The sequence below is a fragment of the Enhydra lutris genome, unplaced genomic scaffold (genome assembly GCF_002288905.1).
Source record: "Enhydra lutris kenyoni isolate GAN:26980312 unplaced genomic scaffold, ASM228890v2 scaffoldscaffold1, whole genome shotgun sequence".
NCBI lineage: Eukaryota > Metazoa > Chordata > Mammalia > Carnivora > Mustelidae > Enhydra > Enhydra lutris.
The window spans coordinates 15083610-15098080 of record NW_019154085.1 but is presented as its reverse complement, the minus strand read 5'-3'; the positions used below and the strand labels follow the sequence as shown (position 1 = coordinate 15098080).

Sequence of the window (14471 nt, the reverse complement as noted above, 5' to 3'; positions counted from 1 at the left end):
CTTTATAGATTTTGGATACTAGCCCTTTATCTGATATGTCATTCCTGAATATCTTCTCCCATTCTGTCGGTTGTCTTTTGGTTTTGTTGACTGTTTCCTTTGCTGTGCAAAAGCTTTTGATCTTGATGAAGTCCCAAGAGTTCATTTTTGCCCTTGCTTCCCTTGCCTTTGGCAATGTTTCTAGGAAGAAGTTGCTATGGCTGAGGTCGAAGAGGTTACTGCCTGTGTTCTCAAGGATTTTGATGGATTCCTGTCTCACACTGAGGTCTTTCATCCATTTGGAGTCTATTTTTGTGGATGGTGTAAGGGAAACGGTCCAGTTTCATTCTTCTGCATGTGGCTGTCCAATTTTCCCAACACCATTTGTTAGAGAGACTTTTTTCCATTGGACATTCTTTCCTGCTTTGTGGAAGAATAGTGACCATAGAGTTGAGGGTCCATTTCTGGGCTCTCTATTCTGTTCCATTGTTCTATGTGTCTGTTTTTGTGCCAGTACCATACTGTCTTGATGATTACAGTTTTGTATAGAGCTTGAAGTCTGGAATTGTGATGCCACCAACTTTGGCTTTCTTTTTCAACATTCCTCTCGCTTATTCGGGGTCTTTTCTGGTTCCATACAAATTTCAGGATTATTTGTTCCACTTCATTGAAAAAAGGTGATGGTATTTTGATAGGGATTGCACTAAATGTGTAGATTGCACTAGGTACCGTAGACATTTTAACAATATTTGCTCTTCCAATCCATAAGCATGGAATGTTTTTCCATTTCTCTGTCTTCCTCACAGTTTCTTTCATGAGTATTCTATAGTTTTCTAAGTACAGATTCTTTGCCTCTTTGGTTAGGTTTATTCCTAGGTATCTTATGGTTTTGGGTGCAATTATAAATGGGATTGACTCCTTAATTTCTCCATCTTTTGTCTTGTTGGTGTATAGAAATGCAACTGATTTCTGTGCTTTGATTTTATATCCTGACAGTTTACTAAATTCTAGCAGTTTTGGAGGGGAGTCTTTTGGGTTTTCCACATAAAGTATCATATCATCTGCTAATAATAATAATAATAATAAATTGGGCACAGCATGTGGTAAATACTACAGGGTACATATACTGGCTATCATTGTGATTCTGATATCATTAGAAACATGCCAGAAGAGACTAGTGAAAGTAATTCATGCAAAATTTTTTTCTAAAAGTGGTCAGAACTTGTTTTTAAAAAATTGGGCGTGGGGTGGGGACTGGGTGGCTCAGTCAGTTAACCAACTAACTCTTGATTCTGTCATGGGTCTCTATCTCGGGATCGTGAGACGGAGCCCTACAAAGGGCTCTGTGCTGGTCGTGGAACCTTCTTGGGATTCTCTCTCCCTGCCGCTCCTGCTGCCCCTTCCCCACCATTTGAGTGCACACAATTGCACAATCCTGCTCACTCTCTCTCTCTCTCTCTCTCCAAAAAAAAAAAAAAAGTCTTGAGGCAGAAGTATGCCTGTTACGTTCAAGAAAAAGAGGCAAGGTGGCTTGAATAGAATAAACAAAGGAGAGAAGAGCAATTAAATTAGGAGAGGATTCAAGACTAGAAAACCAGATCATTTGGCTTGTAGGCAATGTTAAGGACTCTAATTCCTATACTAAGAAGGGAGGTCTCTTGAGTGTTTTGAACAGAGCATGATTTGACTAAGATTTTTAAAAGACAAGGCACCTGGGTTGCTCAGTGGCTGGGCATCTGCCTTTGGCTCAGGTCATGATCCCAGGGTCCTGGGGTCAAGCCCCCACATCGGGCTCTCTGCTCAGCAGGGAGCCTGCTTCCTCATCTCTCTCTGCCTGCCTCTCTGCCTACTTGTGATCTCCGTCTGTCAAATAAATAAATAAAAATCTTAAAAAAAAAATGATTATAGTAAAAGCAAACTCTCACACATCATTTTTCACTGATTGCATGATGAACATTTTTTCCTATTTTAACATAACTGAAATCAAAATGCACTGTGTCAGGTAAGTTGTAGTATTTTAAGTGTTTAAGAGGCAGTGTTCATCAATTCAGTAGCACATAAAATAATGGCATATCTTAAAATTGATAGTCTTAGCTTTGATTAAACATACACTGTTTTAGCTATATTAACTCACTCAATCTTCAAAACTACCCTATAAAGTAGCTGCTGTAACTCTACCATCTTACAGATAAGAAAACTGAGACAGAGGGCTTAAACAGCTTCCGAGTCACATATCCACTAAAATTAAAATTGTCAGGGAGCTGCAGTGGCTCAGGGTCCTGGGATAAAGCCCCACTTGGGGCTCCCTGCGGGGCAGGAGCCTGCTTCTCCCTCTTCTTCTGCCCCTCCCCCTGCTTGCGCTTTCTCCCTCTCTGTCAAATAATCAAATAAAATCTTAAAATAAATTAAAATGATCTTTAACACATGAGGGTATTTAATTATAAAATTACTATTTAACCCATATCATATTCTCAAATTTTCATAACTACTTTAGTGATCTCAACATGAAAACAAAAGGTTTTTTAACAAAGTTGTAAGCTTTTATAAACAATCCTTTTGCACACACAAATATAGCATCTAGCAGAGTGCATAAAGAGCAGCCAATATACAACGTACACGCATTTAACCAAGCTTGCTTATTGTAGCAAATTTCTAGACATTAATATAAATCCATTTCTTATAAAAGAAAGATGTTCTGTAACTCAAAATGCCTATTCACTGATCAAACCTTCTGTAATTATTTTTTAATATATTTCACAATCAAATGATTTACCTTATCAACAGACTAAAAGTAAAATGAACATCTTAATAGATGTGGAAAAAGGCATATGACAAAATATAACATCTATTCACGGTTTTTAAGAAAATCTTTCCAGCCACCTAAGAATAAAAGAGAACTTCCCGATCTGACATAGGGCACCCACAAAAAATCTACAGCTAATTTCATATGTAATAGTGAAAGATTAGCTGTTTTCCCTCTAAGTCTGAGAACAAGTGAAGAACACGGGCTCTCAGCATTCCTATTCAACATCATACTGGAAGTCCTAGCCAATGACGTAAGGCAAAAAAGGGAAATAAAAGGAAAAAAGATTAGGAAAGAATAATTAAAACCACCTTTATTTGCTGATGAAATGACTGCCTACATTAAAAAAAAAATCTTCAACAAAAGCTACTATGCTTAATATATAAATTTAGCAAGGTCATAGGATAAAAGATCCATATACAAAACCAATCCTATTTCTGTACATTAGGAATGAACAGGAACTGAAAATTTTAGAAGCAGTACTATTTACTATAGCGCCAAAAATCATCAAAGAACTAGGAATAAATGTAACACTACCTGTGCAAAATTTGTATTCTAAGGCCTATAGTGACAAGAGAAATCAAAGATGACCTAAATAAGTAGAAATACCAAATCCACAGATTGGAAGACCCAATTTTTTTTTATTAACAAACAATGTATTATTTGCCCCAGGCGTGCAGGTCTGTGAATCGTTAGGCTTACATACTTCATAGCACTAACCATAGCACATACCCTCCCCGATGTGGAAGACCAATATATATTGTCAAAATGTCAATTTGCCCCAAAATGATCTACAGATTCAGTGCAATTCCTTTCAAAATCTTAAGTAGGGTTGCAGAAATTAAAAAGCTAATTCTAAAACATATATTTAAAAAGCAAGGGCCCAATAATACACTATATGTTAATAAAAATAATTTTTTAAAAAAGCAAGTGCCCTAGAGGAGCCAAAACAATTCTGACAAAGAGCAAAGTAGAAGAGTCACACTACTTGACTTTAAGACTGAGTATAAAGCTATAGCCTGATATGAACAAAGAATATGTACACAGATCAAAGGAACAAAACAGAATCCAAAACTGACCCACATATACATAATCAACTGATCTTTGGCTAAAAGTGCCAAAATTGTTTTAGATACGACTCTATCCTTTAGAAGCTTTCGATGTGGAGAAGGAACACGAAGTAAATGAAAAATTCAAAGCAGGTGTTCTCCCACATGCTACTTCATGAAGCCAATCTATCCAGAAGTCCCATAAAAATCCAACCGTAAGTTGTCAAAGTCCACAAATAGTCTAATTTTCAGGATAAAACCATTCATCCACTGAGATTACATTTAGACATACTGCCATTGCATGCTATTTAAATTCTTCCCATTTTAAAAGGAAAGTAACACCAAAAGGATCCCATGCTCAAAAATATCTCCACAGTATATTCTACACATAAGTAAATCAATGTGGTAATTAACTATTCTCCAGGAGAAGAAAGATGACTCTGAATAAAGCAAGCCTATCACATGTTCAAACACTAATCAAACCACAGTAAGAAGAGAAAGTAAAGGAGAGTTTATGAATTGTTTGAGTAAAGGGTCATTTCATACCAACAAGCTCTTCAGGATAGGGCAAAATTAAATGCAATCTCAGTCCTTGGATCAATAAAGGGAATTAAAAGGCCAATTAAGTACATTGGAGAAGAAGAGGAAGGAAGTGCACAGATGACAAAATTTTAAAAAGTTATTTAAAAAATTAAATTTAGGGGTGTCTTGGTGGCCCAGCCGGTTAAGCATCTGCCTTCAGCTCAGGTCAGCTCCTGGGATTCAGCCCCGCATTGGGCTGCCCACTCAGCAATGAGTCTGCTTCTTCTTCTCCCTCTGTGATCTTTCCCTCTCCCTCTGTGCGCTCTCTCAAGTAAATAAATAAAATCTTTAAAAATAAAATAAATGAATAAATAAATAAAATTTAAATTTAAAAATTTTAATTAGAAAAAAGAATAAGGGTCTCAGAATATAATTTAGTCTGTATTTGCAATTTTATCAAAGGTCTTGATAATGACTGGGTTATTACTAAAAATCCAACTACCAAATATCTGCTAGAAAGTCAAGACTAGTCTCTCGGAGGATGATAAACCTTAGTCAAATCCTGATGAATTAAGTCACCTCAATCTAGGGAAATTCAGTCTCCCAGTCTGATATGCACTTAGGCGGTTCACTCCTCTCTGTGGAGGTAAAAGATAAAAGTCACAGAGAAGGATGTAAATATTGGTCTTCAAGTATCTACTCTCAAATGACTTTGTCCTTCTTCACACCAGGTACCTTTAAGATTCCTCTATTTGTGAGAACAAAAGAACTCAAACACATAAAGACAAACCTCTTTGGTATACTCTGTGACATCTACTAAAAAAACAAAGTCAAACAAATCATCATTAAAAGATTCTTTTTAGGGGCACAATGCTGGCTCAGTGGACTCTTAATCTCCAGGTTGTAAACTGGAGCCCCATGCTGGGTGGAGAGATTACTTAAAAATAAAATCTTTTAAAAAATAGTAATAGCAGGGGCGCTTGGGTGGCTGTCGTTAGGCGGCTGCCTTTGGCTCAGGTCATAATCCAAGTGTCCTGGAATGGAGCCCCCCATCAGGTTCCCTGCTCAGCGGGAGACCTGCTTCTCCCTCTCTCATTGCTCCTGCTTGTTTTCTCTCTCTCGCCGTCTCTCTCTCTGTCAAATAAATACATGAAATATTTTAAAAATAAAATAAAAATAATAGTAATAAAGTTTCTTCTTAAGGCAAGGTACAGAGGTAATAAACAACATGAACCCATTTTTGATATATAGTCATGTATAGCAAAAGATTTAAAAGTATAAATACCAGATGTATATTCAAAAATTTTAAGTTTCTTCCTTAGTAATTTTTCCTAGTAATTTTTCAACAGGGAGCATGTATTCAAATAGTTTTTATTAAATAAGAATTTTAAATCTTTACACTGTTTCAGTAATGGCTTTTTTATGAATCTGGTAACAACTCATGATTCTATTAGCTCCCTATAATAAACTTTTCACACAATTTTTAATGAATTCTGGGAGTATCGTTGTTAATAAAGAGGAAAAGGGAAGCCACTAATGACATCTCTCCTATTATTCAAAAGCAAAATACAAAAATATATTTCACATAAATATCAGAAATATATATATATATATATTTCCGCTAAAATTTAAGGTATATTTTTTGAAAAATTTTTATAAAGTATTTTTTATTTTCTTATTTTTTAAGGAAGCTCTGTGCCCAAATGGGGCTCTAACTCATGACCTTGGGATCAAGAGCTGCATGCTTTACAGACTGAGGCAGCCAGGCTCCCCTTAAGAAACATTTTTAATTTCTGTTCTTCTAAGCAAATCCATGTTACTGGATGATTTTGCTCTTACTCCAAATGATGGACAACAGGATTTTACTGTTTATCTAATGTGAATTAACACTCACAAAAAGCACTAACTATTTTATCTAACAAATGGGAAAAAGGTAGGGGTGCCTGAGTGGCTTGGTCAGTCAAGTGTCTGACTCTCGTTCTCAGATCAGGTCGTAATCTCAGGATCTTAGGATCCAGCCCCAAGTGGGACTCTCCACTCAGGGAGGAATCTGCACATCTCCCTTTCTTCCTGCCTCCCACCACTCACATATGCGTGCCTGTATGCTCTCTCTCTCTCTCTCTCTCTCTCTCTCAAATAAATCGTTTTAAAAAAGCATGAAAAACAATCTGAGGGTTTTGAAGGGGGGGGGGGGGGGAGGTTGGGGGAACCAGGTGGTGGGTATTGGAGAGGGCACGGATTGCATGGAGCACTGGGTGTGGTGCAAAAACAAAGAATACTGTTACGCTGAATAGAAATAGAAAATTAAAAAAAAAAAAAAAAAAGCAAAAATCTAACTAGGAATAAGTTAGTTTTAGGATGCCTGGGTGGCTAAGTCCCTTAAGCATCTGCCTTTGGCTGGGGTCATGATCCCAGGGTCATGGGATCAGGTCCTGCATCCCTCCTTGCTCAGCAGGGGGCCTGCTTCTTCCTCTGCCTGCTCTGCCGGCTACTCCCCCTCTTTGTGTTTTCTCTCTCTCTCTCTGACAAATAAATAAAATCTTAAAAAAAAAAAAAAAAAAAAAAGAATTAGTTAGTTTTTCAGATTACTCTAGGAAGGTACCAACTAGAAATTTATTTCATCTACCAAAACATTAAAACAACTCATATTATTATAAAATTCTTCTATTTGTAAAAATGTAGATTCCAAGTCAATCAAAATACTGTTTAAAATTTCTGGACACTTAGTTTAGGTATCAATGTTTATATTAATAAATGAAAAAAGGAAACACAGGTCTTACACATATCTTAAAAACTCCTAAATAATTACTAAACCCTTTTTTACAGAGAAGAGATAAAATCAACCAGGTAAACAGCAGCAAATATTAGTTACAACTTTTCATCATCACATTCTAGAAAAAATATGTTTACTATCACTTTTTCTAAAGGTTGAAATAATAAAAGAAAGCCATCTAAATTTTTACTAAGGATGATTTTTAAATTTTTAACATTAGCTGCATTAGTAACCTGAAAAACTACTACTTAACAACACTGCTGTACCTGTAGATTTTGTGTATGTGTGTGTGTTAACACAGGCAATACCTAGTCACTCTTAATGCTGGTAATATATATGAAGGATGTTTTTATTAGCAACAATTTAAACACAGTATAGTTGTTTCCAGAAAGACAGCACAATCATTTTTCCTTCCTTTGCTCAATATCCACACTAAATACAATCCACATTTAGGATATTCTTATTTAACCTAATTATTTGGATATTCCTATGCTTAAAACCAGCTATTTAAGAACACGCAACAAAGAACCTTACCCTTTGTTATATATAATCAACAGATTTATCTCTTTCTACTTTACTGGCAAAAATTATTTCCACAAAATAAAATGAGTGTTAGGTTAGTTAACTCGAGCTAGTGGTTAGGGCACGTTGCTATAACAAGGCTAAACTGACTACGTGATCATATAAGTAACCAATTAACTTTGCAGGGTTAAGAGGCAGCATCAAAACCCCTGCTGGTCAGTTCTCTGGTCACAAAGAGCCAGTTGGGTCAACTGTACAGCTGGGTCAGCACAAACATACAATCAGTATGTTCTATTTATCAACTTTACTACAAACAAATCATCCAAAGAGCTGTCATCTGGGAAGAGAAAAACACCAATAATATACCCACTGGATCATGAAACAGATGATAACCTAGGAGGTAAAATCTAAAGTGTAAAAGCTATTTTAGATGCTAAATTGAAAAAATATTTTCAAATCCATTTCTATTAATATCTATACTATGAATTTAAAATGCCACCACACTAAATTTTTAATCCTATTGCTAAAACATAATGGTGGCAGTAATATTCTCCTCCTCTCAACTAGAAGAAATATATAAAATATTTAAAAAGAGGCAATCCCTAAGCCCTTTAACCTCTCAGCTTTATTAACCCATATACTTTACCTTTATGTATCAACTGTAATCTAAGAAAAACTATGCCTTCAAAAATAAAAATTATTTTCCAAAGAGAGACAAATCTGTTCCTTATTTTTTACTACTGGTAATAACTGCTACCAAACCACTTTTCCACTCCCACTGTCTCTTCAGACCTATAATCCCATAATATGTTGCAGGAGGCAATGGAATTACCACTTCAGTCCTTTAGATTTGCCACTCCTAAAAGACTGTGAATTCCCTGAGAATAGCAGAGCTTCCTCCAGTCCTTCTGTCCTTACAGAGTATAAATTGACACACTACATTATTCATCTGTTCACAGATCAGCCTCTCCTATGAACTACACTACGAAATTCTATAAACACTAGGTGTGTATCATCAACCCTTTACACTGTGCCAGGCTGCAGAAGACTTTTGAATAATATTTGACTCTTTCCTATCCTGCTTGGTATTAGCAAAGCACCCTCCAAATATGGACCACTGTATATTTTGTATGAACTCTGACCTAAGACACATTTTTTTCTGTTCCTACTAGCCATACTTTCAAGTGCCCCTTTGGAGGGAAAAGCCTTGGATTATGCCTGGTTCCTTCCCCAATACGAACAGTCCCTACAAGATAATAGAGAATTCAGTACATATCCAATCAAGTAAAATCAACACCACCCTTGATTAACTATGCGATCCTTACAAAATTTATGAACCTATAAATCCTAACACCTTTTTTTTTTTTTAATTTTTAGTTTATACTAAGACTGAAGAATGCTTCCCAACATAGCTGATAAGAAGAAGGATGCCTGGAGAGATCGAAATGGGAGAAAGAAAAAAAAAAGGAAAAGACGGTAGTGAAAGAGCAATTTAACATACTTCTTCCATTTCCACCTTTATCCCAAGAGAATTTAAATGGGAAGGGGAAAAAAATGGAGGTAGAACCTGTGATTCAGAATAAGCCACAGAGAAAACAAAAGATGCTAAATTTGCAAACTGTGTTTTAACCTATCCTTTCAAATAATTTTTAAAAAAGGATTTTTTTTTTTTTTTTTTTAATCCACAGCATCTTTTGCTTCGTCCGGGCGCAGCTGGATCCCATCTCACCCAATATACCCCACCTCCACAGACATACACACAGCGTTACCACTACGAGTCTCCGTGCCAAACCAACCAGCTCCAGAAAAAATTAAACCATGAGGATCCTTTCCTAATCCTTGCTGAAAAATACAATTCTTTTTCCCACAGGAAAATGAACTATTCTACCGGGAATGGGGGGGGGGGGTGTTTATTATCATGCAATTTCACATTCTCCATAGGGAGGAAAATGGCAATAACTTCCAACAAGAGACAACTGCTCTTCTACTGTATCCCCGGCTAGAAACTAAAATAAATAAGCAAAATTACCAGTCTCCTGAGACATTTATATGAATATAAAACTAAGGCACTTTACTTCGCAGCAACACAGCCCCTTAAAAATCCTCCAGAGCTTGGGGGAGGGGGGTGATCCATCAATCCCCCCACACCCCTGCCATATGGGGGAGCAGGATTCTGTCAAATAGAAAAAGCCACTCTCCGCCTCCTCCGCCATCCCGAACACTGACGGGTACCGAGAGCGGGGGCGGCCGAGGGGAGAAGCAGCGAAGGGGCTGGGACACGACACGACACAACACACACACACACACACACACACACACACCGCACCGCGGACTGATTCACCGTTTTTTAAAATGTATTAAAGCTACAATTTCCTCCAGCCGCAGGTTTCTCACCAATTCACCAGCCCCGGCTCCCACCCTACTCTCCCAATCCCTCGCCCTCGGGGGTTTAGCTGGGCCGGGACCCCGCCGCGGCCGCGGCCTCGGCCCCGCGCGCCCTACGCCCCCAGCGCGCGCGGCCCCCGGCCCGGGGATCCCCCATGCGGCGTCCACCAGCCGGAGGCCCAATGCGCCCAGGCCGGGACCTGCTTCGCACCTGGATGTAGTTGTTCTCGCAGTAATCTGCCACCCGTTCCAGGTTCGTGTAACTGTCGAAGAGGGCCCGGCGGCCCCCCGGGATTTCCTCCTCCAGCAGCATCTGCAGCTCCGCCATCTTCACATCCTCCTCCTCCTCATACAGACCGCAGAGGTAGCGGCGGCAGCAACGCCTGGGAAACCCAAGACTGGGAGAGGAGGAGCGGCGGCGACGGCGGCGGCGGCAACTCGGGAGGAGCGAGAAACACTCCCCGCGCGCCACAGGGGAGGGGGCAGCAGAACGGGGGCGGGGCGCGAGCCGACGGACTCCGAGGACGGTCACCGCGGCGACGGACGGCGGGCGCGCGCACGCGCGCTCCCCTCCCTCCGCCCCCGGGCGCACCGAAAAAGATTCCCACCCTCGGCCGCGCCGCCTGCCCCTCCCCCACTCCCGGCGTTTCCTAGCGACGGTGGGAATGGGGGCCGGGAAGCGCGCGGGAGTCGTGCGCGCAGTTAACCCTTCGGCCCCCGCAAGTTGCGTGACTCGGAAAGTGTCCCCGGCCGCCTTTGTTGGTCCAGGGAAAGCGCTACCGGGCTCCGGCGTCTTCCCGCCCGCGCCCTGCGCGACTCCCCTCCGCGTTATTCCCAACCTGAGGCCGAACCCCGTGGTCGCCGGAGCCCACAAAACTTCCGTGCAGCTTTAAGCGCCCGCCTGCTTTCCATTTTTTTCTTTGACCTCATCCATTCTCTTTGGTACGGATAAGTAAATTCCAGTTTCCTAATCCCAAATGTCCTGCATCCAGGCTTTTTTGCACTTATTTGCCCCTAAAGCTGTTGCCCTCCGATGCCCCGCCAGGTTCGTCTCTGTCCTCTCAGTTCCCCCTCCGCGGACCCCAGCTTTTGTGCTGGCCCTGGCGGCCGCTCGCTTCCTCACTGACATCCTCTTCTGTCATTTCTCTGGTTCTGCCAACTTCCTCGCCTTTTTTCTTCGTAGATCCAGTATTTAAAGTTTCGAAAAACGATTTTGCCGATGCGAATTTCCTTCCTTACAGGGTTGTGACATGGATAAAGTAAAAGTTTATGTGAAAGTACTTTGAAAAACGTTAAAATGCTGCAAAAAATTCAAGGTAGACCATTTTGATCTTGCAGTTATTTTGTTCTTGTTCCCAGATACCGTATCTTTTTTCCTCAACCTTGACTGCTCCACACAACGTAATCTTAACGAAAATTCCAGACAACTGCTGAGTTGTCCGTGACCTTAATTTATGCCGCACAAAGTCAGGGTTGACTACATTTGTAGTTCAGAACAGGATCCATTATTTAAACTCTTGTTCTTGCTTTTGTGATGTCTTGGCCCTCCTACAGTGACTTCCCCCTCCACCTTTTTCTTCCCCAAATAATGAGAAAACTGTATTGCACTTTTTCAAAAAACCATTTGAATGCTATCTATGCCTTTACAAATTTCCGGAGCAAACTCTGGTGTTGTTATATTGGCTGTATGATAAACACATTAGTGAATTATTTGGAATTTTCAATGTGGAACCCAAATTAAAGAATATTGAAAATGTTGGTCCAGTCCATGTAGTTTTTTCCTTAACAACTTCAAACATCTTCTGTATTAGTGGTCCTCAAACTTAAGTGTAAGGAGCTTGTTAAAAATGAAAGCTGTAGGGGCGCCTGGGTGGCTCAGTGGGTTAAAGCCTCTGCCTTCCGCTCAGGTCATGATCCCAGGGTCATGGGATCGAGCCCCACATCGGGCTCTCTGCTCAGCGGGGAGCCTGCTTCCCCCCCACCCTCTCTGCCTGCCTCTCTGCCTGCCTCTCTGCCTACTTGTGATCTCTGTCAAATAAATAAATAAAATCTTAAAAAAAAAATGAAAGCTGTAGGGTCACAGTAGGGAGTAATTAGAGGGCAGTAGTGACAGAATGGGGCAGTTATTTCAATGATATGAAAACTTACTTTGGGGAATAAGATACATATGACTAATCAAGGGACTAAAACAAATTAGATGAAACTCTTCTCTCTGACTAAACTTCAGTGAATCAAAAGGCTACTGTTGAACTGTAACAAGCCCACCAGGTGAGTAAAGTGGTAAACAGATTCTCCCCCCATTACACTTTTTTCCACTTACCATTCTTTCAAATACTGTTTAGCAATTAGCCCAATAAACAGATCTCCCTGAGGCATGTGGTCATCCAGGGAATCACAGCCTGAAGATTCTGGTGCTTTTTTTTTTTTTTTTTTTTAAAGATTGTATTTATTTATTTGACAGACAGAGATCACACACAGGTAGGCAGAGAGGCAGGCAGAGAGAAAGGGGGAAGCAGGCTCCCCGCTGAGCAGAGAGCCCAATTCGGGGCTCTATCCCAGGACCCTGGATCATGACCTGAGCCTAAGACAGAAGTTTTAACGCACTGAGCCACCCAGGCACCCCGATTCTGGTGCTTTCTTAAATTGACTTGTGACAACCTCTTTGGATCTTAGCTTCTCTATCTGAAAAACGCAAAGGGTTTAACTTGGTCAGTTGTTCTTAAATTTCAGTGTGGAGTGAAGTCACCTGGAGGGGTTATTAAAACACAAAATTACTAGGTCCCACCCCCAGAGCTTCTGATATGGTTGATCTTTCCCAATTTATAGTTCTACCAAGTTCCCACATAATGCTGATGAAACTGGCCCTTCTGGCTCTGAAGGTCTTTGATTATAATTTCTGGCAGCTGAGAATCACCACTAAGCAAGGAGCTTTTAACACAGCGGAGGTAGAATGAAACGCCGCCTCACACTTGTTAGAATGGCAAAAATCAACAACACAAGAAAACAACAGGTGTTGAAGTTGGGGAGAATGGCCATACAAGCTGATGCAGCCACTCTAGAAAACATGGAAGTTTCTCAAAAAGTTAAAAATAGAACGACCGCACGATTCAACAAGAGAACTACTGGGTATTTCCCCAAAGAACACAAAAATACCGATTTGAGGGAACACATGGCCCCTGATGTTTATAGCGGTATTACTTGCCACGGCCAAGGTATGGAAGCAGCTCAGCTGTCTATCAAGTGAGGAATGGATAAAGATGAAATATATATGATACATATATAATGGGACATTATGCAGCCATAAAAAACAAAATCTTGCCATTTGCAAAGACATAGAACTTAAGAGTATAAGGCTAAGTGAAATAAGTCAGTCAGAGAAAGACAAGTACCATATGATTTCACTCATGTGTGGAATTTAAGAAACAAAACAAACGAGCAAAGGGAAAAAAAAGAGAGAGACAAACCGAGAAACAGACTCTTTAAATTATAGAGAACAAACTGATGGTTACCAGAGGGGAAGTGGGCGGTAAGGGGGGGCGGGGGGGGGGAGGAGGAGATGGATGAAACAGGTGATGGGGATTAAGGAGGGCACATTCGATGAGCACCCGGTGTTGTATGGAAGTGTTGAATCACTGTATTATATACCTGAACCTAATATAACACTGTATGTTAACTAACTGGAATTAAAATAAAAACTTAAAAAACAAACAACAAAAAAAAACCACTCAGCAGAATTTCAGGATCCAAGGATTTAGATATGCATCTGCTGCCACAAAGATAATTTAAGCAAAAAGGAAAACAACCACAAGGTCTATAAAAGTACGTGTACCATGTGTGTGTGTATATTATCTGAGTGGTGGGGTTGGAGGGGTTTTTTTTTGGTTTTGATCATCTTTTTCCAAAAATGAACGTGGATTCTTTTTCTTTTTCTTTTTTTCTTTTCTTTTTTTTTTTTTTAAGATTTATTTATTGGAGCACCTGGGGGGTGCAGTCAGTTGGGATCCAGCTCTTGGTTTTAGCGCCAGTGGTGATCTCAGGGTCATGGGATTGAGCCACATGTTGGGCTTTGGGCTCACAGCAGAGTCTGCTTGAGTTTCTTGCTCCCTCTGCTCCCCAAATAAAGAAACAAATCTTTATAAATTGGAGAGAGAGGGTGTGCATGTGAGCAGGGGAGGGACAGAGGGAGAAGGAGAGAGTCTCGAGCAGACTACCAGCTGAGTGCAAAGCCCTACTCAGGGTTTGATACCAGGACCCTGAGGTCATGACCTGAGCCAAAACCAAAAGTTGAACGCTCAACCGACTGAGCCACCCAGGTGCCCCAAACATGGATGATTTTTCTAAGAGTCCAGTGAAACTATTATCTCCCAAAATCAGAGCAAATATTTTGTATTAAAACTGCCCAAGGTAACATTTTTAACCAACTGAGCCACCCAGGCGC

General features: G+C 40.3%; 1 protein-coding gene across 6 annotated transcripts in view; it reads right to left on the bottom strand.

The window, feature by feature from the left end:
* LOC111159996 (abl interactor 2) overlaps positions 1-10462 on the bottom strand; it is a 112024-nt gene extending 101562 nt beyond the window's left edge. For 5 of the 6 annotated variants that reach the window (XM_022523097.1, XM_022522856.1, XM_022522776.1 and 2 more), the window contains exon 1: positions 10245-10462. In XM_022523097.1, the coding sequence (XP_022378805.1) occupies positions 10245-10361 (117 nt within the window). In that variant the 5' untranslated portion in view covers positions 10362-10462. The remainder of the gene's footprint in view (positions 1-10244) is intronic. The other variant, XM_022523171.1, reaches the window with a different exon arrangement.
* Between the last annotated feature and the right edge of the window lie 4009 nt (positions 10463-14471).